The sequence below is a fragment of the Lactuca serriola genome, chromosome 4 (genome assembly GCF_051521515.1).
Source record: "Lactuca serriola cultivar US96UC23 chromosome 4, Lser_US96UC23_V15, whole genome shotgun sequence".
NCBI lineage: Eukaryota > Viridiplantae > Streptophyta > Magnoliopsida > Asterales > Asteraceae > Lactuca > Lactuca serriola.
The window spans coordinates 297,804,409-297,830,999 of record NC_136411.1 but is presented as its reverse complement, the minus strand read 5'-3'; the positions used below and the strand labels follow the sequence as shown (position 1 = coordinate 297,830,999).

Below are 26,591 nucleotides of genomic sequence, written 5' to 3'. Positions count from 1 at the left end.
TCATAAATTTTTTGATGAAGTGTTGGAAAAAATGATGTTTTTCACACAAGATGTTATAGTACCAACTTCTTTTAATCCAAATCCAAACATTCCAGGACATAATAGGAGGCTACGACGAATTTTCAAATGAGCGGTTGGTGCACTTGATGGCACTTTGATACATGCTGTTGTTCCTGCCAAGAAACAAGACTTATATAGAAGCAGAGGAAAGGGAGATTGCTACCAAATTGTATTGGCAATTTGTGATTTCAATATGATTTTTACATTTGTTGTGGCTGGGTGGGAAGGGGTAGCGCATGACTCTAGAATTTTATCAGAAGCAGTAGCTGATCCACAAGCTTCATTCCCATTTCCACCACCAGGTAATTTTTTGTTTTTTTTATAAATTTTTTTAATCTTAGTTTCAAAATTGATTAGTGTTTTGCATTTTTTACAGACAAATATTATCTTTGTGATGCTGTGTGTGCACACACTCGAGGATTTATGGCCCCTTATCGTAATGTGAGGTATTGGCTTGGAGATTTTCGTAAAAGACGTGCATTGACCAATAAAGAAAAATTTAACCATGGACATGCAAAACTTCGGAATGTCATTGAGCGTACTTTTGGTGTTTTGAAAGCACGTTTCCCTATATTGAAGAGGATGACACCATTCCCGTTTGTGACACAAAGAAACATTGTCATGGCATGTTTCGCGCTTCATAATTTTATAAGGAGAGAAAGACTGAGTGATGAGTATTTCGCACGATACGATGAACCCAATGTCTCGTTTCGAAATAACAATGGGACCTTTAATGATGATGAAGATGAGATTCCAACAAATGGTACTACAGCAGACCGTGAATATATGACACAGTTACGAGATGAAATTGCTGATCAGTTGATGCACAATATAGATTGAAATTGTTATTGTTTTAAATGAAATTGTTATTGCATGAATTTTATTTCCAATGTTATATGACTTTTTTTTATTAAAATTTTGGTGTTGAGAAATCTTTTTAAGTTTGTAAACTCATTTTATTTAAAATTCAGTTTATTTCAGTAGCCTGCAGACGTTAAAAAACAAACAGTCTTCTTATTGCAGACTGCAGATGTTTGGTCCACCTCTTCTGCTGCAGAGGCTTGCAGATGTGGTCCGCAGACTGCAGACGTTTTGGCTTCAGAAAAACAAACAGCACCTAATTATATTCTCTCTTCGCCAATCACCCAAAAATATCGCATCGTAAACATAAAACAAATGCGACAATTGCTAATTTACCCCAGTTTGAAAACCACAAAAATATTCCACTTCCATTGCATCGTCTAAAACGACATGTAACCCTTTCCACGTCTTGATAAATAAAAAAAGCGATAAAAGGTCTCCTTGTCTTAGCCCACGTCTAATCTTGAATTCATCTGATCGGTAGAGCTTCCGTTAATCAAAATCGACGACTTTGCATTACGTAGGCATCCTTAAATCATAGAAATTCATCTCTACGAAAAACTCTATAAAGCTTATTATAAAAAAAAGTATATATACATTTTACTTTAAAATATTTTTAAAACATATAATATTAGAATATTATACATATTATATTTTTTACAAACATTTGAATATTTTAACATAAAAAGTGGTTTTACGGTCTTAATTAATTAGGTTCATATCAAAGGAATGGGTGGCACAGGTGATGGTGATGATAGTGGTGGTGACGGTGGCGGGTGTAACGGTGGGAAAGGTGCGGGTGAAAAAGAAACGCACGACACTAAATAATCATTAATGATTATAACTTCTCGTCACACCGTACGCCGGAGCTTTAGAGCCCCAAATTAGAAATATGTGGTTAAGGTTTGAATCTCAATATCACTGTTTTTTTCGGAATATCAACCTCTCTCTATATATGTAATTGTATTTTAAATAACATGAAGAATTTAAAATATTATTTACAATGTCTACAAATAAAAAAAATAAAAGAAAAAAACATCACAATATCGCTGTCACTGTTGAGACGTAGCTTTCATGCACGTATTTGCTAGTAGTTGAAATATCCGGTTCAAATACATAAAAATATATTCTATATCAATAACATAATAACATTTTGATAGATGAATATTATTATATGAAAGGATATTATTTCCGAAAATCATAACAGTTAATATTTATCCTTTTAGTTTTTAGAACATACTTTATGGGTTGCATTTCATATTTAGTCCCATGTTCCGCCAGCTTCTACTATATAAAATGTCGTGACAGGGTATTACACCTTTCTCCACATGCACTCAGGCCAGGAGGTTGTCAACCCATTTTGTAATAATGGTGATTATAAACCGGAATAAATAATTACACAAATAATTGACGTTTAAATATAATATGTTTAATTAACGTGTTAAATAATATATTTCTCAATAGTCGACTCATTAAATCTATTTTTTACACAATTAGCTATAATTTTTTCAAAAGTCGTTGTGTTGAGGGACACCTTCAATTGAAGAATAACACCTCTAAAAAATTCAAAGAATTTGGTAGGTTTGTCTTTTTTTCTTTCATCTCTCTTGTATATAAATATTCATGTTCTTTAGCTTTTCTAATCATCTTCAACCATCTATCTTTCTCTAGCTCTCTATCTCTCTTTCTCAAATCAGCAAGATGGCTTCCGCTACATTGTCCCGATCAGTATTCTTGTTATTGGCTCTTTTCGCCACCTCATGCATAGCCCAAGCCCCAGTCGCCGCCCCAACTGTCTCACCCACCGCCAGCCCTACCCCGGCGGTTGCACCCCCAACTCCCTCCCCGGCACCAGTTCTGGCACCTGCTCCAGCTCCTGAAGCTGCAACTCCATCTCCATCCCCTTCAATATCGCTTGCACCAAGTGCTCTTCCTCCGAGTCCTTCTTCAGCTCCTTCACCGGGGCCCGGAGGACCCACCGCCGATCTTCCCAGTGGATCTTTTGCAGATGGGTGGGTCAACAGAGCTGTCATTGCTGGGACTGCAGTTGCTGGATCGTTCCTTGCTGTTACATTGATGTAAAGAAGATGAGATATATTCTAATTTATTCTTCTATTCTTGTTATAACTTGATTTTGACATCTTTGATTGTTGCTCTCTGTTATTTTGGTGGTTCGTTTCGTTGTTGTTTCTATTAAATTTGATATGTTTGGTGGCAGAAGATTTATTATTTGAATGGTATGTGCTTACTTAGTTACACATGACTCGTTCAATGCATATGTATCAAGAAAATGAATAAATGAGTTCGTCTTGTTCTCGTAAACAAATACTTTTTATTGACTTTTTGGTTGGAAAACCAATTACGTATGGATAATGAGTCCCTGTTATTTATCAAATCGTATCAACTAATGTATGATAAATTTTGGAAAACTTGGAAGCAAACGTTTGATAATAGTACATTTCACCACATAAAAACTAATAAAAAAAAATAATGAAAAAACTCTAAAATATTTGGTTCATTAAAGTTGCACGGTGTAGCATGCCTTTTGCCGCCGGTATTATGATTTTGCATTTGTTGCCGGCGTTTGCCACCACTTGATTGTTTTTGTTGCCATAGGTTATTTTGATCGGTAAATATTTGCACATGGGTAACTCATAGTAACCAATAAGGAAGTAACAATTAACCAATATTTTCATTTAATATATTTTTTTATTTATAAACAAATATTGGCAAGAATTGTAAAAATTTATGTTAGGCCTATGTGACATCAAATTTTCATAGGCAAAAAAATTACGAAACCGTTCCGATTAAGAAACCTGAAGTTTTAAGCATCTCGGAGGGCATATTTGGATTATTTTAATCGACAAAACAAACACACACGACAACTAAAGATGCAAAAAAAGAAAAAAATAAACATACAAGACTTTGACGTGGCTTACACAATTAGGATGACTATAGAGAAAATGGATTTAATGACCAAATAATAAGAATTTAATGACTAGGACACTAAATAATAACATTAGTAAAAAACTGACCTTCGGCCACACAAAAAACGCATCACTATAGATATTTTTTGACTAGTTTTTTTTCTTTATATTTTATTTTAATCTTTTGTTTATTTCAATCAATGTGTTAGGAAAAACCACATCATTAAAGATAAGTTAAGATAACGCTTAATTGTGGTGACTGTAATTCATAAAAATTGTTACTATATGTAAAAACCGTCATCATAAGGTACCAAAATTTTATGTTTTACAATTATTTTTTTGATAATTATCACCATAAACTACGTTCCGTCACAGGTTGTTTTATTTTCATGACTATTGTTAACTTTTAATGACACGTAATATATTAAAACATGATCATAAACTAATATTAGTCACATGTTTTTTTTATGTGTCATAACTATTATTTACTTTTAGTGACACGTAATATATTAAACCATGACCATAAAGTATTTTTAGTCACACGTTTTGTTGTTTTGTCATGACTATTATTAACTTTTAGTGATACAATAGATTAAACGGTAATTATTATTGATATTTAATCACATTTTTTTGTTTATCATGACTATTTTTCAACAACTTCAAATTATTTATTTATCAAATATTGATCAGTTAGCATCATTTAAGTTATTTTGATAAACAACTTAAATTAATAAACGTATTATAAAAATTGTCTAATACGTTAAAAATGTCGAATACAATTACATACAAAATAAATTAAATATTTAACAACTTAGTTTAAATAAAAAAAAATACTAAAAACCATTGAATGTTATTATCCATAAAACTCACCAATTGCTATTTAAGTTATGTTTGTCTTCATTGTATTTCTATTTGTATCTTTCCATGCCTTTGAACTTGTTCATGTAACTCCCACACTTTAAAAGTAGTAATTAAGAACAACATATATATTAGTACATTTACTTTAACTTTACCAATAATAAAAATGTAGTCACATTTCTCTACCCATGGTAGCAATGTACTTGCAATTTTTATAGATTATCGTAGTATGTAACTCATGTCTGTTTAATTGAGAAAATTTCTTACTAGGTTCATCATAAGAGATCTTAATATACATATATACAAATTAATTACCTTGAACCCGGAAGACATTAAGACCTCTAAGCCATTTCTCTTTCCAACACTTTAAGCTCTCATCATCCTGAAATAACAACACAAATGTAATTAATGAAAGAAATATAAACAACCGAATCTACAAATATATTTACTTGTAAAAAAACAATAATGAAATTCTCATTGGTAATGTTCATTCCAAAGGCTCTATCCATGACCACGAGTTCATCAGAAGATGGTTTATATATGTTTTATAGGTTACAAAAAAATATGTGACAGAAAAACTTAAGCCTAAGTTCACATGCAACCTATTGGATCTAAGATTTCTCTATTGATTACACCAAACAATTTAACATCAAGAACCCTAGGAATACCTTAGCATTTTCAAAAATTCATAAAGGGATTAGGGTTTACATACCTTATTATTATTATTGTAAATAATAAATCAAATCCTTCTTGAACAAAGTCTAGAACGCAAGCACTAGAAAGCACGGTGTCTCTAATGACTCAAACCTAAAACCCTAGATACTATAGAATAAAGAGGAGTGTGAGCGAGGAGACGGGAATTTCGTTCCTAATACAGTTAGGAATGTCATGAATGAAAATTATTGGCCTTGGGGTCCTATTTATAGTTTAGGTAGCTTGCAAGCAAAGCAGAATTTGAGTTAATTAAATAATAGATTTACTCCAAATTCAAATATTTCCTTTTATGCAACTAGGAGGCTTGTGGAAACCCTAGAAAGACTCCAAATTTCATTAACCCCTTGGATGATTCTAGAATTTCTTATTTTGTTTTATAATTCACTCATTGTACCTTTAATTAATTCCAATTAATCTCAAATTAATTCCAAATTAATTTTGATTAATAATTAATTAATTATAAATGATTTCTTATTAATTTATTAACCATATAAATTAACAAATCAATTATATAACTGTTAGTCTCATATTAATTTATTAATCACATAACAAATTAACATATTAATTATCTATTCCCAATTAATATATTAACAAAACATTTCTTTCTCTTTCTCTCTCTCTTTCTCTCTCTCTCTCTCTCTCTCTCTCTCTCTCTCTCTCTCTCCTAATATTATTTCTAGCTATTTCTAGTTATGAGGCCAACCCAAAAGGACTTTACTCTTAATTCAAGAATATACCAATTTAGTTATTGGCTTAGACACTTTAATCCAACAATCTCCCACTTGAATAAGTTTCTAACTATAGTTGCATGTATAGGCCTTCAAGTAACTAGCAAAGAGTGCTTTCCAAAGTCACAACCAAACTCTGATTAAAATCAACTATTGGCCATAAGATAGGTGATCACATATTCCTTTGTTTTACAAGATATCGTATGGACATGAGACATGGATTAGAATCTTTCTCATAGTCTAAGATTTTGTTTCTCGATTTGTTGATTTATGACGACTAAATTCATATTACTAATTGAACACATCAATTCAGTCGGGTTCGGCCAAGCACTGCAGATGTAGACATGAAATCATCGAGGGCCCAAAGATATTTCTTTTCCTGTTATGGAAAAATAAACCAATAAACTTCGACTTCTATGCTTGCAACTTTTACTCATTAAATCATGCTTGACACGACGTTTTATAACATCATGTTACTGATTCGTTTTCGTAACACCAATGCACAACTGACTTGTAAATTGTAACTCATATATCTCCATTTTAAGAATATAAGATATTATCGTCTCACAATTACTCGTGATATAATACATGAATAAATCTATGAGCATGGATTTATCCAATACTCAAAATCTCCATTTTCTAAGTACTCATGAATATTGTAGCAACCATTGCAATGTCTAATCTCCATAGAAAATCTACAATTCAATTCATGAAAGTCTTAATTCACTGCTTACTTCCAAAAGTATGAGCGACTATGGAATTTCAAATAATCAAATCATTTAGGAAGTAAAACATGCAAATTGAAACACAATAATTAACTAGTTAACTCTGGTCTCAATTCTATTGAATATAAATAATCTCCATTATTTAATCACCATAATAATTACAACTTTATTCATTGTATTATATTTTGAGTAATAAACTAACCACTTGAATTAAACATTAGTCATGCCATGTTATGAACATGCATACTATGCCTCTTTATGGTCATTCCTTGGTGAACATATCAACCGGACATTATTCCAATTACACTCATTTCACAATTCCAAATTCTTATCTCTATCTAAGATGTGATGGAATTCCTACTTACTTATAGAATTTTTCAACCATCTCCCATTATGAAAAATTTTCATATTTCCATATGACCTTCAATTCTGATCAAAAACCATCTCAATCTAGAATCATGTCACTATGGTCCATCCAAATTAATTTCATACTTCTAACTGTCCACAAACAACCAGTCTTTTGGTATAACATTAGAATATTCTTGATAGTTGTTTAACAACTTTAGTCACACAAATTTTAGTCCTTTTCCTCATAATACTCCGAGCAATTGAAAAATTAGAATAAATGAATATTATAGCATATGTAATCGATCCTATATCTGAAGCATATGGGACTCGAATCCTCATATCTTCTATAAGGATTTGATACATGTTCAATCTCTTGCTATAATATTTCCATATATGGAAGTTCTTATATTGAACTATTTCAACATGGTGTTAAATATGTCGATGACTAAGTTCTATTAAACTATACGATCTAAACATTAGATTCGAAACGAAGTATGAGTACCCTCTCCCTTAAGTCTACTACGCTAAACAATTCCCAAACTTTGCAATATTTAAATTGAAAATTTTGTTTCCTACGAACAGTATGGTTAACATGCAATACTAGCGTAACAATTATGCTCCGACTAGATTTGACATGTACCTAAAAATCAACTGGAGTTCTAGAAATTGACATTCTTACTGAAGTATATGTGACAACCAAAAATTTCTCCCATTATTTTTAGCCAATCTCTGTTAATAAAATTTGAACCTTATTGATTTTTCGTCAAACTTCTTGGGTTAGAAAATCAACTAATGTTATACTTATAATTTTATACGAGTCGGAAAAACCAAAAATCGCACGAAAATCCACATTTTCTCAAAAAACAGCATGTGTATGGCCAGGACGAGTTTACCGCCGTAAACTCGTGTACGGCCGTAAACCCGTTTGCGGTCTGTGCCAGGTGGACCCCAACACCGACCATACCCTCCAGCCTATAAATATAGGACCCCCACCCTGATTTGAACTTTCTTGGCCGAAAACACCCTCATTCTCTCTCTATCTCTCTTGACCGTAAACACATAAAACCCCTCCTTTCTTCCGAAAAACACCAAAAATCGTCATTCGGGGCCGTTTGGGAGCATCTGGAGCACATTTTCGTCGAAATCAAGCACCCTTGTTCTTTAGTTTACAGCCATAAACCCTTCAAATCTTCAAAGGCCATAAACCCCTCAAAGGACAGTTCACGGCCGTAAACCCAGTTATCGGTTGTAAACCCTGTTCACGGTCACAAACCGAGTTCACGGCCGTAAACTCCCATTTACGGCTGTAAACAAATCTTAAGTGGTGAAAATCCTGTTCCCTCGATTCAACCAAGTCCCGATAACATTCCTTAACCAAAAACAAGTGTTTTTCTAACACGTTATCTAACGAAATCGCTAAATTAGATACATATATGTATTTATTGATATTAGGATTCCATTAAGTGTCACGTGCATCGACTCGAGGATCTTCCAATTCAATCCTTTGCACCCAACAATCAGTGAGTTTATACCCCTACGCTTTTATAGTTTTTAAAATGTTTTCAGGGGGGAAATACAAGCCAAACATAAAGGTTTTCACAAGTTAATAGCTCATGCAATTTCAACGGTTTTACATCAAACATTTAGATACTTTATCCCCTTTGTAATATGCAGAGCATAAGGGACTCATGAATGTTGCAGCAACTCTTGCTATGTCAAATGAGCGTGGGTTTAATCCAATACTCAGAACTTATGAGCACTCATGAATGTTGCAGTAACTCTTGCTATGTCCACTACCTTGGACATATAAAAACCAGCTTCATAATAGTCTTGATTCATATCTACTTCCAACATATGACCAACTGTGGATGGTTTGAATAACTTAGTCATTCAGGAAGAACAACCTAGTTATTTTGGAAGTCAAAACATGCAAAGTGAAACACAAGAATAATCGAATCCAATATGGTCTCAAAACTTATGAATATAAATAGAACACCTTTTATTTATCACCATATTTATTATACATTATTCATTGCATACTGTTTCAAACTATCAACTTTATACTTGAATTAAAACAATAGTTGTCCCATGCTCCAAGCATGTACACTATGTTTTCTAAACACTAGTCATGCCATACACCAAGTATGCACACTATGTTTGTCTAAACATTAGTTATGCCATACACCAAGTATGCACACTAAGTTTGTCTATGATCTTTACTCTGTGAAATAGATCGATTGAACATAATCCCAATGATTCTCATTTCACAATCCCAAATCCTTACCGCAAATGCAAGAATTCCAAATTCTTGCCATTTACCTAAATCTGTTAGATTCTAAACTTATATGCATTGATCCTCTTGTAATGATTATGCACAAAGTGACAAAGACTTGTCGACAGACATTACAGAGTATTCCAATGGAGATCAACTCCATGGAAACGAAGTCTAATATTCAAAGTACATTGCTTTGAACATCCATCTTGCATTAAGTTTCCTAATCTTACACAAATGTAATGAATAACTTCCACCTATGGGAACATTTCCATATTCCCATTTTGACTATTACTCATGAACAAGAGTTGCCGCTTTCCAGAATATGTCAATATAGTCCTTCCAAAATTAACAGTATACTTCCAACCATCCCTGAGCAACCAATCTTTGGTAAACCTTAGATTGTCCTCGACAATTGCTTAATCAAATAAGTCATATCCAATTCTAGTACTTTTTCCCTCTTAATGCTCTAGGCATTAGGAAAAATTTAGAACAAATGAATATTACAGAACATGCAACCGATCCTATATCCAAAGCATATGGGACACAATTCATGATGTCTCACATAAAGACATGATACTATACCAGTCTTTTGCTATAAAATTTTTATTTCTATTTGCCATGTTCTCATAATTCAGATTATGAAAAGGGATGTCGTAATCACAATCGAATTTTAGAACGCAAATAATGTTCCCATATATAGAATTTCCTTATGTTGAACCATTCCAACATAACATACATATATATACTGAGTAAATTTGAATAAAATCTCACGATCTAACCTTTTAGATTTGAAATGAAGTATAATTTCCTCTCCCTTAATTATAGCAAAACAACTTTTTCCAATTGAAATCTTTTGTTTTTAATGATTAAGATTGCTAACTTGCAACACTTATCATAATTATCATGCTCCCACTAACATGATGATTATTAGCATAACACTTATGCTCCCACTAGGCCACTACCTTTGACATGTACTCAGAAATTAGCTGGACTTCTAGAAATCAATACTTTATTGAATTTTTTACCAAAGTTCAGATTTCTGATACGAAATGCTTTGATAAGACTTTATCAAAATCATACACCTTTCCTTAGATAGCACACATGTGTGTCTAAACAATTTTAGAACTACGAAAAGGCATGTCGTAATCATAGTCTCAATTGTTTATACCTTTTCCATTCCTCACAGGTCCATGTTAGCGTGCCGGTTAACCACACACGCTCCACTAACGACTTTGAGAATGCAAATGTCACAATTGCTATCTTAAAACCTACTTAGTGAGAGTGTTTCCTCATCATCATTTTTCATGAATTGGAGAAAAACCTTAGGGAACTTAGATTTTATGGTGTATGTGTTCTTGTCCATGTGAATTTATCAAAAGCATAATCACAAGACAAGGTTATTGACAAATCCAAACTCATATGGATTGAACTTGTGCAGTCTTAACTTCTTGCCACCTGGCAGCACAAGGGCCTATCATTGCTTCCAAGTTGTTATGAAACCAATTTAGAACTCTCAGAACTCATATGCAAAACCAACTTTAACTGGAATGGGCACAGAAATAGGAAAAATGTCAGCACAATAGTTTATAAACTACAAGTCGTGAGCTAGTGAGAAACTACAGGTTTTATTCTTGATTAGATCTTGAAATTCTTTCAAGATCTTTAAGACTCCCATTGTCCTCTTGACATATAAGACACTCTTGCCAAATATTCAAGAGATAGTGCCGATTCTTTATCAAGACAAACACTTGACATAATTGGTCCTAGTTGGTCTTTGTTTTATCGAAAACATCACAACCTACCAATTCCTAATGTACAAGAGTAGGACACATTTTACTCTTACATTTGACAAGTGTTAACAAACCATCTTTAAGATATGTCACTCAAGTTACAATGTTGGAGTATGACTCTAAGAATTGTTTTGGAACGAATATGACTCATCTTCTTGATTTAACCATTTCAACAATTTATGACTCATATTCTTAGCCATAAGAATGCACTAAGATGTCCTTAGATGATCAATTATGATATGGTTTCATAATCATTAATATGATCATAAAACATGATACTAAAGTACTCTCCCATCTTTTCAAAATTGAGAAACTTTTATCTTTCTGCCTAATTTGAGTCTTCTCATTCCTTCCGCCATACATTGAAACTTTTTCAATGTTTCAGAATTATACTCAAACTTGTAAGTATAACCATATTTACTAAACTATAGTAAATTATGATGAATAGTCTTATTGATCTTTGTGGTGGACTTGACCAGTTCATAAGAATGTGTACTCGATCCCTTAGTCCTTCACTTGACTAACATATACATGTGAACAAGGATTTATTCATAATTTTCCAAAGATGAAAATTCTCATTCATCATACAATACAACTTGTATGATTCCAAGTTCCGGTCCAATTGAAACTTGGATGATGAGAATCTTTCCTTATTTGGTAAATTTAGACCCTACCACAAATCAAATTCATATTTCCATTATTGCTCGAAACATATAAACATCAATTTTCCATAAATGCCATTGCAAGAAGATAAAATAAAATAAAACAAAAATTTTATTTATTTATAAGACGTGGAAAAATCTTTTTCCTTACAATGCAACTTTAGATGGAAACTATGCTATTACATATTTCCTAGAAATCTATCATAACTCTCTAAGTAGTAGCTCAAGAATCCGATCTTCAAACCATGCGATTGAAATCCATCTTCGCGATCAGATTCAACATACTCTTTCTTTAAGTTCCCTTCCCTTTGCTTGATCCTGCCATACATTAAAATGTATTAAGAATCTTCAAATAGGAACTTAAGAGAGTTAGATAGTGGACTTACCAAAAGCAGAGTCAAACTTTTTGACTTGACCTTCTCTCAGATCTTTCAGGTAGTTAGGGAAACTTCGCAACCAATCCCCTTCCTTTGGCAATAGTACCATATGGACCCTTTGGGAAAGGTAGACTGGACTATCTCAGACTTGCCTTTCTCTTTACCATTTGGCCAACCGAGTTGACTATGGCTGATCCCTTTCCATTGGGAAGAGAAAGCTTTTCTGGGTATCCAATGTTACCATTCTTAATGTACATGGTAATTTGGGAAGTTGATCTACTAATCAAATTTGCATTACCAGTACTCTAAATCATTGCTGATTTAGCAGCACCAAGCAAATAGATAAGTTCACTAAGGGTCATGTTATAGTCTTTTACATAGTAGTCCCAAAGGATAGTCACTATGAGACTTAGAAAGTGATTGCACAACCAACTTTCTCAAAACCTTGACACCCAACTCTCCCAACTTGTCAATATGTGAGCACACATAGACTTTGCTTGCCAATATGGCTTGAGTGACTTTGAACTATTCAAGAACTTGTGGGTTAGGGAGAATAATTGGAGGAGGTGGAGGAAGAGAAGTATAATTTCCATTATCCAACCATGGAACATCATCTTCATTAGGAAAGTTTGTTCCAAGGGATTTGGGATGATCATAGATGTCTAAACCAGACATCTAATATGGGAAATCATCTTAATTAGGAAAGAATGTTCCAAGAGTTTTGGGAAGATCGTAATTGTCTGAACCGGACATCTTTTAGAAGATATTCAAGACAGTTGATTTAAGTCCTTAATATAACCCCCAATATGAAATATTAAGACTAGGACCCAACACGATATTTTATAACTTGGAAGAGGGATGTCATAATCCAAGCTATAAAATATTTGAAGGTAGGCGAATGCCAATTCACCAATTTCCACCATCAAAACGAAATAATTTACTCGGTTTTGATTGGATTCGGAACTCCTAGATCTTTTGAGATTCATTAAAATTTTCAATGGCATATTTTAATCTCGATTGTGCCCTCTCAAATTTTTTGACTGGGATGCCGAGGATCACAAAACATGGTGTGAATAACCATGCAAATATACTTGGTACCCTTAATATTTACCCCTCAATTGATGTGTCGGTTAACCACACGCGCTCCATCGATACTATGATAAATATTAAGTTACCCTGTGCCTACCTTGTTAAATCAAGCTAGTGTTCCGATTAACCACACACGCTCCACTAACCAACTTAAGCAAAGTGCAAAGTGTAATTTCATGGGTTAGCATCAAATTCACATTTTCCTAAGTAACTAAGATTGGGAATTCATAATAGTTTAGTTACTTAATATTTATCATTAATACTTTTAATGAAGGGAAAATTCTAGTCGTTGTCCAACCCGTTTGGCTAACGACCCTCCACTAGTCAAGGAAGTGGTGGGAGAGAGTGGACACCCATTAAACTGCCATTTTATAAGCAGTAACCTTATACCCCCCTTATAGACTGGCTTCGTTAATGAGGCCTACTAATGGTAAGACTAACTTTGTTCTTAAACATACATACATATATATATATATATATATATATATATATATATATATATATATATATATATATTGTTAACTTATAATACTATAAAGTATAATGGTTGAGTATTAACTTTTAAAATTCTAAGGGCTTAACTTAGAATTAAAGTATTCATGATAGGAAAGTTTACAAATTCCAAAACATGAGGGCAAGTTTTGAACTATTCTAAAACTTTTGAATTCCATAACTTATGTGTTTAAAGTAGTTTTAATCAAACACTCTTCAAGTTCCATAACTTGAGGACAAGTTATGAAAGACTTTAAAACATTTAAAAAGGAGACTCTCCATTTTTCATAACTTATGGAAATTTTTTAAGTTTTAATAATCATAAATGGGACTTTTCATACAACTTGAGGACAAGTTACAAAAACACATATTATGAACAACTTTTAGATTAATTTGGATTGAAAACATTTTATCACATAACTTTTCTATTAATCTAAATTAACTCATAAGAACAAGATAATTCAAATCAAACACTTTTCATGTAATTAGCCTAACCATTAAACTAATACAAAACATGAATCTATTGACAATTATCTATGAAATTGGATTAACATGAACAATACAACATCAAAAACAGGTTTACAAGTTCAAAAACAGCTTAGGGTAATGTTCCTAGTCCAATTCCAGTCAAAAAAACTCGAAAATATGTTGTCTGGGGGTCCAACTTGTCAAGTGCATGAACCAACTCGACGAGTTGGATGAATTTTCTCATGGACTCGTCGAGTCCCATGTCCAGATAGCAAAAAATTTGATTTTTTCAGCTTTTTTCAGCAAATTGCATCAATTATAAAAGAAAACAAGCCTAGGCTCTGATACCACTGAAGGGTTTTGAGCATTCCAACACTCCTATGGTGTACATGCAACCCTAAATACCTTAGATCTATGTTTTCTCTACTATACATGCAAACTTGAACTTTCCAAGGTATTATCTTAACTAGCATACAATCATTGATACTTGGGGTAATATAAACAAGTTAGAAGACATACCTTTTAATGTAGCTTGATTCCATGGAGCTTAAGAGCCTAGTACCTCAAGTGTGACACCTCAAATGGTTCACACAACATGACCAACAACTTGGAATAACTTGAGAGAAAATGTTTCTATGCTCAAATCGACTAGCCCTCATGTGTACACACACTAGTGCCAATTTCTTGATCCATGGGGTCCTTATATATGGTGGTTATTAGGGTTACACCATTTAACTCACGTCTTTCCATATTCTTCATGCTCCATGGGTTAAAACCTCCATGGAGTATCCATGGGTTACTCCATGCTTTCAGCCCAATATGAAGAACTATGGATCATAAGCCCACATGTATAAGAATGAATGATTTAGACAATCAATCCTCATATATTTAATTAGTCTCCTTTTGATCACATAATTAATTCCAAATTAATTATTCATCAATATTAATTAAATAATATGATTTCATATTAATATATTAGAACTTATAATATTTTAACAAATCATAACTATCCTTTTCTCACAAAAGTCTATCCAAATTGTTCTGATGCCATGCAACCCAAATGGACCATGCCAATCTGGTCAAGTACATACCAATTATAGTTATGGACTTAGACACTAATCCAATAATATTTTAATGTGTAATAGAGAAAACATAGATCCAAGGTTTATAGGGTTGCATGTACACCATAGGAGTGTTAGAATGCTCAAAACTCTTCAGTGGTATCAGAGCCATGCTTGTTTTCATTTATACTTGATGCAAATGGTTGAAAATATAAGTTTGTATGTTGTCTGCACAGCTGACTCGACGAGTCCAGTAAGGGACTCGACGAGTCCATGCCTAAATCCATCCAACTCGTCGAGTTAGTTCATGCACTCGACGAGTTGGACCCCCAGACAACATATCTTCAAGTTTTAGGGCTGGAATTGGTCTAGAATCATTACCTTAAACTGTTTTGGACATATAAACTTGTTTTTGATGTGGTAATGATTATGGTAAACCAATTTCAAAGTTATTATCAAAACTTCAAGTTTTATGTGTGTTTATGTAGTTCTTGAAATTTTTGATAGGATTGTTCATACACTTATGTGTTTTAGTAGATCATAGGAATTATTTGCAAAATTGTTTGTTAGTTAATTCTTGATCTAAATGTATTTTAATGGAGTCCATAATTTGTCCTCATGTTATGCATAAGTTATAAAGTTGAAGAGTCTTTCTTATAAAATAGTTTTATGGACTCTATAACTTGTCCTCAAGTTATGGATGTTCAAGAGTCTCTTCATTATAGTTTTTAAAACCTTAATTAAACTCATAAGTTATGAAAATCCAAAGGTTTTTTGAATTCATTCCATAGGTTATAAAAATGAAGAGTCTCATTTTTAAAAGCTTTAAAGTCTTCCATAACTTGTCCTCAAGTTATGGAACTTGATGAGTTTTTTGCATTAAAACTACTTTAAACTCATAAGTTATGGAATTGAAAATGTTTTGAATAGCTCAAAACTTTCCCTCAAGTTTTAGAATTTGTAAAGTTTTCCCTCATGAATACTTAGTTTCCAAGTTAAGCCTTTAGAATTTTAAAAGTTAAAATTCAACCCTTATACTTTACAGTACTATAAGTTAATAATATATATGTATAACAGCAAGCCAGTCTTACCATTAGTAGGCCTCATTCACGAAGCCGGTCTATAAGGGGGTATAAGGTTAGTGCCTATAAAATGGCAGTTTAATGGGTGTCCCCTCTCACCCACCGCTTCCTTGATTGGTGGAGGGTCATTAGCCGAACGGGTAGAACAAGGACTAGAATTCTCCCTTCATTAAAAGTAAAATGATAAATACTAAGTAACTAAAAACTTATGAAATCCCAATTTTAGTTACTTAGGAAAATGTGGATTTGGTGCTTACCCATGAAATTACACTATGCACTTTGCTTAGGTCGGTTAGTGGAGCGTGTGTGGTTAACCGGCACACTAGCTTGATTTAACAAGGTAGGCAAAGGGTAAATTAATGTTTATCATAGTATCGATGGAGCACGTGTGGTTAATCGGCACATCGATTGAGTGATAAATATTAAGGGTACCATGTATATTTGCATGGTTATTCACACCTTTTTTTTATAATCCTCGACTTCCCAGTTACAAAACTTGAAAGGGCACAATCGAGATTGAAACATGCCATTGAAAAGTTCAATGAATCTCAAAAGATCTAGGAGTTTCAAATGTAATTAGAACCTAATAAATTATTTCATTGTTCATGGTGGAAATTGGTGAATCATCATTCACCTACCTTCAAATATTTTATAGCTTGGATTACGGCATCCCTCTTCCAAAATATTGCATTGGCTTCTAGCCTTAATATTTCATATTAGGCGTCATATTAGGGACTTTAAATCTACTAACTTGAATATCTCCCATATTAGATGTCTGGTTTAGACATCTATGATCATCCCAAATCCTTTGGAACAAGCTTTCCTAATGAGGATGATGTTCCATGGTTGGATAATGGAAATTATACTTCTCTTCCTCCACCTCCTCCAATTATTCTCCCTAACCCACAAGTTCTTGAATAGTTCAAGGTCACTCAAGCCCTATTGGCAAGCAAACACATCTTGGAGATGAAGTCACGTATTGATAAGTCGGGAGACTTGGGTGTCAAAGTCTTGAGGAAGTTGGTTGTTGACTAGGGTCTTCAATCACTTTCTATGTCACATAGTGAGTTCATTGGGACTACTATGTAACAGACTATGACATGACCCTTAATGATCTTACCTATTTGCTTGATGCTTCTGAATCAGAAATTATTTGCAGAACTGGTAAAGCAAATTTGGTTGGAAGATCGACTTCCAAACTTCCATGGACATTGACAATGGTTACATTGGAAATCCATAAAAGCTTTCTCTTCCCAACGGAAAGGGATCGGCCATACTCAACTCGGTTGCCTAAATGGTAAAGAGAAAGGCTAAGTCTGAGATTGTCCCGTGTACCATTCCCAAAGGGTTCATATGGGTCTATTGCCAAAGAAAGGGGCATTGGTTGCGAAGATGCCCTAACTACCTGAAATATCTGAGAAAAGGTCAAGCCAAAAAGTTTGACTCGGCTTCAGGTAAGTCCACTATCTAACTCTGTTAAGTTCCTAAGTGTTGATTCTTGGTACATGATGTGACAGGATCAAGCAAAGGGAAGGAGGCTTAAAAGAAGAGTATGCTGAATCTGATTGTGAAGATGGATTTCAATCGCATGTTCGATGATTGGATTCTTGAGCTACTACTTAGGAGTTATGATAGATTGCTAGAAAATATGTGATAGCATAGTTTTCATTTAAAGTTTCATTGTAAGGAAAAAGTTTTTCTGCATTTTATAAATAAATAAAAATTTGATTTTATTTTAGTTTAAATCTCCTTGTAATGCCTTTTATTGAAAATCGATAGTTGTATGTTTCTAGAAATATTGGAAAAATGAATTTAATTCTTCCATTTGTGGTAGTGTCTAAATTTACTAAATAAGGAAGATTCTCATCACCCAAGTTTCAATTGGACCGAAACTTGGAATTGTGCCAGTTGTGTAGTATGACGAATGAGAATTTTCTTCTGGGAAAAATTAAGACTAATTCCTTGTTCACATGTATATAGAAGTCAAGTGAAGGACCGAGGGATCGAGTACACATTCTTGTGCACTGATCAATTCCACCACAAAAGATCTATTAGACTATTCATCATGATTTACTAAAGTTTAGTAAATATGGTTAAACTTAAAAGTTTAAGTATAATTCTGAAACATTGGAAAAGCTTTGATCTATGGCAGAACGAATGAGAAGAATCAATTAGGCAGAAAGATAAAAGTTTCTCAAATCTGAAAAGATGGGAGAGTTCTTTAGTATCATGCTTTATGATAATCTTAATGATTATGAAACCATATCACAATTGATCCTTTAAGGACATCTTAGTACTTCCTCATGGCTAAGAAGAGGAGTCATGAATTGTTGAAGTGGTTAAATCAAGAAGATGAGTCATACTTTGTTCCAAAACAATTGTTAGAGTCATACTCCAAGATTGTAACTTGAGTGAAATATCTTAAAGAAGGTTTATAACACTTGTCAAATGTAAGAGTAAAATGTGTTCTACTCTTGTACATTTGAAATCGGTAAGTTGTGATATTTTGGATAAAACAAAGACCAACTAAGGCCAATTGTGTGAAGTGTTTGTCTTAATAAGAATCCGCACCATCTCTTGAATATTTGTTTGTCAAGGAATGGTTCTTGGAAAGAGAGTATCATATGTCAAGAATACAATGGGAGTCTTAAAGATCCTGAAAGAGTTTCAAGAACTAATCAAGAATAAAACTTGTTGTTTATCACTAGCACACAACTTGAGGTTTATATCCTATCGTGTTGACATATTCTTATTTCTATGCCTATTCCGTTTAAAGTTGACTATGCATCTAAGTTCTAAAAGTTCTCAATTGTTTGCATAACAACTCGGAAGCAATGGTAGGCGTTGTGCTGCCTAGTATCAAGAAGTTAAGATTGCACGAGTTCGGTCCATATGATTTTGGATTTGTCACTAACCTTGTATTGTGATTATGATTTTGACAAATTCACTTGGATAGGAACACATACACCATAAAATCTAAGTGTTATAAGGTTTCTCTCCGATTCATGAAAATGATGGTGAGGAAACGCTTTCACTAAGTAGGTTTTAAGTAGATAGCAATTATGATATTTGCATTCTCAAAGTCGTTAGTGAAGCGTGTGTTGTTAACCGACACACTAACATGGACTTGTAAGGAGTGCCAAAGGTCTAAACAATTGAGACTATGATTACGGCATCCCTTTTTCAAAGCATCTCGAATCGGAAGTCTAAACTTTGGTAAGAAAGTGAATAAATTATTGATTTCTAGAAATCCACTTGATTTTTGAGTACATGTCAAAGCTAGCGGGAGCATAAGTGTTATGCTAATAATCATAATGTTAGTGGGACCATGATGATCATGATAAGTGTTGCAAGTTAGCAATGTTAATTATAGAAAACCAAAGTTTCAATTGGGAAAAGTTGTTTTGCTATAATTAAGGGAGATGAAATTATACTTCATTTCAAGTCTAAAAGCCTAGATTGATGTTTCAATCATCTTTAGTCAATGATATATATATATATATATATATATATATATATATATATATATATATATATATATATGAATTTTGAGTTGGAATGGATCAACATAAGGAAATTCTATATATACGTACATTATTTGCGTTCTAAAACTAGATTATGATTACGACATCCCTTTTTATAATCTGAATTATGAGAACATGGCAAATAGAAATAGAAATAGTTTAGCAAAAGACTAGTCTAGTATCATGTCTTTATGTGAGACATCATGAATCGTGTCCCATATGCTTCGGATATAGGATCGATTGCATGTGCTATAATATTCATTTATTCTAAATTTTTCAAAATGCCTAGAGCATTAATAGGGAAAAAGTACTAGAACTAGATATGAGTTATTTTAGTAAGCAATTGTTGAGCACAATCTAAGGTTTACCAAAGATTGGCTGCTCAGGGACAATTGGAAGTATAATATTAATTTTGGAAGGACCACATTGACATATTCTGAAATGAGGCAACTCTTATTCAAAAGTGATAGTCAAAATGGGAATATGGAAATGTCTCCATAGGTGGAAGTTATTAAATCTTTGTAAGATTAGAAAACTTAATGCAAGAAGGATGGTCAAAGCAATGTACATTGAATATGAAACTTCATTTCCATGGAGTTGATCTCCAGTAGAATACTCTGTAATGACTGTTTACAAGTCTCTATGACTTTGTGCATAATCATTACAAGAGGATCAGTGCATATAAGTTTAAAATCTAACAGATTTCGGTAAGTGGCAAAAATTTCGAATTCTTGCACTTGCGGTAAGGATTTGGGATTTTGAAATGAGAATCATTAGAATTATGTTCAATCAATATATTCCACAAAGTAAAGATTATAGACAAACATAGTGTGCATACTTGGTTTATGGCATGACTAATGTTTAGAAAAAAAGACATATTGTACATGCTTGGAGCGTGGGACAACTATTATTTACTTCAAGTATAAAGTTGATAATTTGAAACAGTATGCAATGAATAATATGTAATCAATATGGTGCTAAATAAAAATTGTGCTATTTATATTAATAAGTTCTGAGACCAAATTGGATTCGATTATTCTTGTGTTTCACTTTGCATGTTTTGACTTCCAGAATAACTAGGTCGTTCTTCCTGAATGACGAAGTTATTCAAACCCTCCACAGTCAATAATACGTTGGAAGTAGGTATTAAGGGAACACTATCAAGAAACTGGTTTGTAGATGTCTAAGGTGTTGGACATAGCAAGAGTTGCTACAACATTCATGAGTGCTCATAAGTCCTGAGTACTGGATTCAACCCACGCTCATTTGACACACTTGATGGATTTTATCACGAGTAATCATGAGATGATAATATCTTATATTCTTCAAACCTAGAGATATGAGTGTTGACTATGAGTTTGTTATACGTTGATTGTATGAAAACTCATTTGTAACTTGATGTTATGAAACGTGCCTTTGTGTATGATTCAACAAGTAGTAGAACAAGCATACGAGTTGAATTTTATCCATTCCTTTTACCCTTAAATGGATAAAAGCGATATCTGTTGGCCCCTTGATGATTTAGTGATGACACCCCGAAGTGCTTGGCCAAGCCTGGACTGATTTGATTTGTTCAGTTAGTTGGTCGTCATAAATCGGAAATTGGGAAACAACGAATGGACAGAGAGAATGATTATAATCCATGTCTCAGTCCATATGATATCTAGAATGGCAGAATATATGATCCCTTATCTAATGGACAAGTCATTGATTAGTTCATAGTTCGACAACTGATTTTAAGAGCTACGATTGCTAGTCGGGTTTTGGAATCATACGCAATAATAGTTTTAGACTTATCCAAGTGGGAGACTGTTGGATTAGATGTCTAAGCCCAAATTAGTATTGGTATGTATTCGACCCGACTTGGCATGGTCCATTTGGGTTACATGGCATCGAAACAATTTGGATTGACTTTTGTGAGAAAATGATAGTAATGATTTGTTAATATATTATGAGTTCTAATATGAAATCATATTATTTAACTAGTATTGATCAAGATTTAATTTTGAATTATCTTTGTGATAACAAGGAGACTAATTAAATATATGGGGATTGATTGTGTAAATCCTTCATTCTTATGTATGTGGGATTATGATCCATAGTTCTTCATGTTCGGCTAAACCCATGGAGTAACCCATGGATACTCCATGGAGGTTTTAATCCATGGAGCATGAAGACTATGTAAAGACATGACTTACATGATGTAACCCTAATAGCCACAATATATAAGGACCCCATGGCTTAAGAAATTGGCACTAGTGTGTGTACACATGAGGGCTAGCCAATTTAAGCATAGGAACCTTTTCTCTCAAGTTATTCCAAGATGTTGGTGAAATTGTGTGAACCATTTGAGGTGTCACATTTGAGGCACTAGGCTCTAAAGCTCCATGGAATCAAGCTACAACAAAGAGGTATGTAACTCTACTAGAATTTATATTGTATGTACTTCATACTATGCTAGTTAGAACAATACCTTGGAATATCATATATTTACACGTGTAATAGAGAAAAGATAGATCCAAGGTTTATAGGGTTTCATGTATACCATAGGAGTGTTGGAATGCTCAAAACCCTTCAAATGAGTCTTTAAAAGTCATGAGTTATGGTTTTGAAGATTTTTTCCCATTAATTGTTTTATGACATCCATAACTTGTCCTCAAGTTATTGATTTTCAAGAGTCTTGCCATTAAAAGCCATATTAAACTCATATGTTATAGATTCCAAAAGTTTTGGAATTGTTCAAAACGTGCCCTCAAGTTTTGGAATTTGTAAAGTTACACTTTTGATTACTTTAGTTCCAAACCCTAGAATTTTAAATAGTTTAAAGTTCAAAAACCTTATACTATTTTAATATTATAAGTTTAATACATACATACATATATATATATATATATATATATATATATATATATATATATATATATATATATAAGAGTAAAAGTCAATTTTACCGTTATTAGGCCTCATTTACGAAGTCAGTCTATAAGGGGGTATAAGGTTACTACCTATAAAATGGCAGTTTAATGGGTGTCCACTCTCACTCACCGCTTCCTTGACTGCTGGAGGGTCGTTAGCCGAACGGGTGGGATAGGACTCTAATTCTCCCTTCATTAAAAGTATAATGATAAATATAAAGTAACTAAACACTTATAAATTCCCGATCTTAGTTACTTTTGGAAAATGTGAATTTGGTGCTAACCCATGAAATTACACTTTGTACCTTACCAAGTTGTTGGTGGAGTGTGTGTGGTTAACCAGCACACTAACATGGACTAGTAAGAGTGGCAAAGGATAACTTAATATTTATCATAAATTGGTGGAGCGCGTATGGTTAACCGGAACATCGATTAGGTGATAAAAATTAAGGGTACCAAGTTAATTTGCATGGTTGTTCACACTTTTTTGTGATCCTCGACATCCCAGTCAAAAACTTGAGAGGTCACAATCAAGATTTAAACATTCCATTGAATAGTTCAATGAAACTCAAAGGATCTAGGAGTTTCAATCCAATTAAAACTTAATGAACAATTTCGTTTTTCATGGTGGAAATTGGTAAATCCTCATTTACCTACCTACAAATATTTAATAGCTTGGATTACGGCATCTCTCTTCCAAGTTATAAAATAATGTGTTGGGTCCTAGCCTTAATATTTTATATTGGGTGTTATATTAAGGACTTAAATCAACTAACTTGAATTTCTCCGATTGTTGATATCTAGATCAGACAACTATAATCTTTCCAAATCCCTTGGAACAAGCTTTCCTAATGAAGATGACATCCCACGGTTGGATCATGGAAATCATACATCTCTTCCTCCACCTCTTCCAATTATTCTCCCTGACCCACAAGCTCTAAGACTTGAACAATTCAAGGTCACTCAAGCCCTACCTTCAATTAAACATGAAGATTGAAGGCCACTGTATGCACATGTCTTAGAGATGAAGGCACACATTTATAGGATGAGAATGTTGGGTGTCGTTTTCCGAAGGAAGTTGGCTATTGATTGGGTTCTTCAATCACTTCTTGAGTCATATAGCGAGTTCATTAAGCACTACTATGTGACAAACCACGACATGACCCTTATTGATCTTATGTATTTGCTTGTTGCTGCTGAATCAGAAATTTTTTGGCACACTGGTAAAATAAATTTGGGTGGAAGATCTACTTCTCAAAATTCCATGGACATTAACAATGGTAACATTGGAAGTCCAGAAAAGTTTTCTCTTCCTAATGGAAAGGGAATGGCCATGGTCAACTCGGTTGACCAAATGGTAGAGAGAAAGGCTAAGTTTGTGATAGTCCCGCATACCATTCCCAAAGAGTCTGTATGTTTTTTTTGTTAAGAGAAGGTACATTGGAGGTGAAGCTTCCCTGACTACCTGAAAGATCTAAAAGAAATTAGAGACAAAATGTTTGACTCTACTTCAGGTAAGTACACTATCTAACTCTATTAAGTTTCTAATTGTTGATTCTTAATACTGTTGGGTTTTGAGCAATCTAACACTTCCTAAGTGTGCATGCAACCCTAATAAACCTGGGATCTATGTTTTTCTAATACATGCAAAATAATAATTTTTCCAAGGTTCATAAACTATCTAACATGGCATGGGGAACTTTTAAACATAAAAGAGTTAGATGAGATTACATACCTTTTAATGAGATTGATTCTTTGGAGTTTGAGAGCCAAGCACCAAAAATGTGAATGCCTCAAATGGAATCACAAATCACCACAAACACTTGGAAAAATTTGAGGGAGTATACACACTCTTGTATTTTCGGCCACACACAAGCACACACACTAGTTCACTAGTTGCCATTTCATGCAACATAAGCATGCTTATATAGTGTGCATGGTTAGGGTGAAACCCTAATAACCCATGACCTTTCCTTTTCCAAGGATCCATGGGTTAAAAGCTCCATGGATCATCCATGGACTTCCATATAAGCCTAGCCCATTAACAAATGAGTATTAGCCCACACCATATAAAACCAATAGCCCACAATCTAATTAGTCTTCCTTTTAATCTCTAAATTAATTCATAATTAATTTAAGACTAAGACTAATTAAATAACATGACTTCATATTAATATATTATAACTTATAATATATTAATAAACATATGTGTATAACTCTCATAAAATTATCCATAAATAGTTTGGGTGAAGTGCAACCCAAATGGACCATGCCGGGTCGGGTCAAGTATATAGCAAATAAGTTATCGACTTAGACACCTTATCCAATAAATACATGATGTCACTAGGTTGCATTTGGATGTTTTCCAGGATCAATAAAAGGGATGAAAGCTTAAAAGAACATATTGCTAGGAAATATGTAATAGCATAGTTTTTCACTTGTAATTACATTGTAAGGAAAAGTTTTTCTGCATTTTATAAATAAATAAAATTTTGTTTTTGTTTTATTTTATATTTCCTTGCAATGACATTTATGAAAAATTGATGTTTGTATATTTCTAGCAATATTAGAAATATGAATTTGATTCTTTCATTTGTGATAGTGTCTAAATTTACCAAATAAGGAAAGATTCTCATCACCCAGGTTTCAATTGGACAGAAACTTGGAATCATGCAAGTTGTATTGTATGATGAATGAGAATTTTCATCTTCGAAAAATTATGAATAATTCCTTGTTCACATGTATATGTCAATCAAGTGAAGGACTAAGAGATTGAGTACACATTCTTATGCACTAGTCAAGTCCACCACAAAGATCAATAACACTATTTGTCATAATTTACTATAATTTTGTAAATATGGTTATACTTACAAGTTTAAGTATAATTCTGAAACATTGGAAAAGCTTCAATATATGGCGGAACGAATGAGAAGACTCAAATTAGGCAGAAAGATAAAAGTTTCTCAAATCTGAAAAGATAGGAGAGTACTTTAGTATCATGTTTTATGATAATCTTAATGATTATGAAACCATATCACAATTGATCCTTTAAGGACATCTTAGTACTTCCTCATGGCTAAGAAGAGGAGTCATGAATTGTTGAAGTGGTTAAATCAAGAAGATGAGTCATACTTTGTTCCAAAACAATTGTTAGAGTCTTACTCCAAGATTGTAACTTGAGTGAAATATCTTAAAGAAGGTTTATAACACTTGTCAAATGTAGAGTAAAATGTTTTCTACTCTTGTACATTTCAAATCGGTAAGTTGTGATGTTTTGGATAAAACAAAGACCAACTAGTGCCAGTTGTGTGAAGTGTTTGTCTTGATAAGAATCTGCACTAACTTTTGAATATTTGTTGTCAAGTAATGGTATTTGACAAAGAGAAACTTATATGTTAAGAGGTCAGTAGGAGTCATAAAGATCCTGAAAGAGTTTCAAGAACTAATCAAGAATAAAACTTGTAGTTTATCACTAGCACACGATTTGAGGTTTGTAACCTATCGTGCTGACATAATTCTTGTTTCTATGCCTATTCCAGTAAAATTGACTCTGTATGCGAGTTTGATGAGTTCTCAATTTTGTTCATAACAACTTGGAAGCAATGGTAGTCCCTTGCATGTGCTACCAGGTGGCA

The 26,591-nt window shown here is 33.3% G+C and overlaps 2 protein-coding genes across 2 annotated transcripts; both read left to right on the top strand.

Moving 5' to 3' along the window:
• Positions 1-253: 253 nt before the first annotated feature.
• On the top strand, positions 254-900 carry LOC145099437 (uncharacterized). The gene is made up of 2 exons (XM_079037013.1): positions 254-362; positions 437-900. Exons 1-2 carry the CDS (start codon positions 254-256, stop codon positions 898-900), a joined length of 573 nt encoding a protein of 190 aa, XP_078893139.1.
• Positions 901-2,558: 1,658 nt separating this feature from the next.
• On the top strand, positions 2,559-3,247 carry LOC145097182 (uncharacterized). Its single transcript, XM_079034704.1, has one exon. It carries the CDS (start codon positions 2,623-2,625, stop codon positions 3,001-3,003), a length of 381 nt encoding a protein of 126 aa, XP_078890830.1. The 5' UTR covers positions 2,559-2,622; the 3' UTR covers positions 3,004-3,247.
• Positions 3,248-26,591: the final 23,344 nt, after the last annotated feature.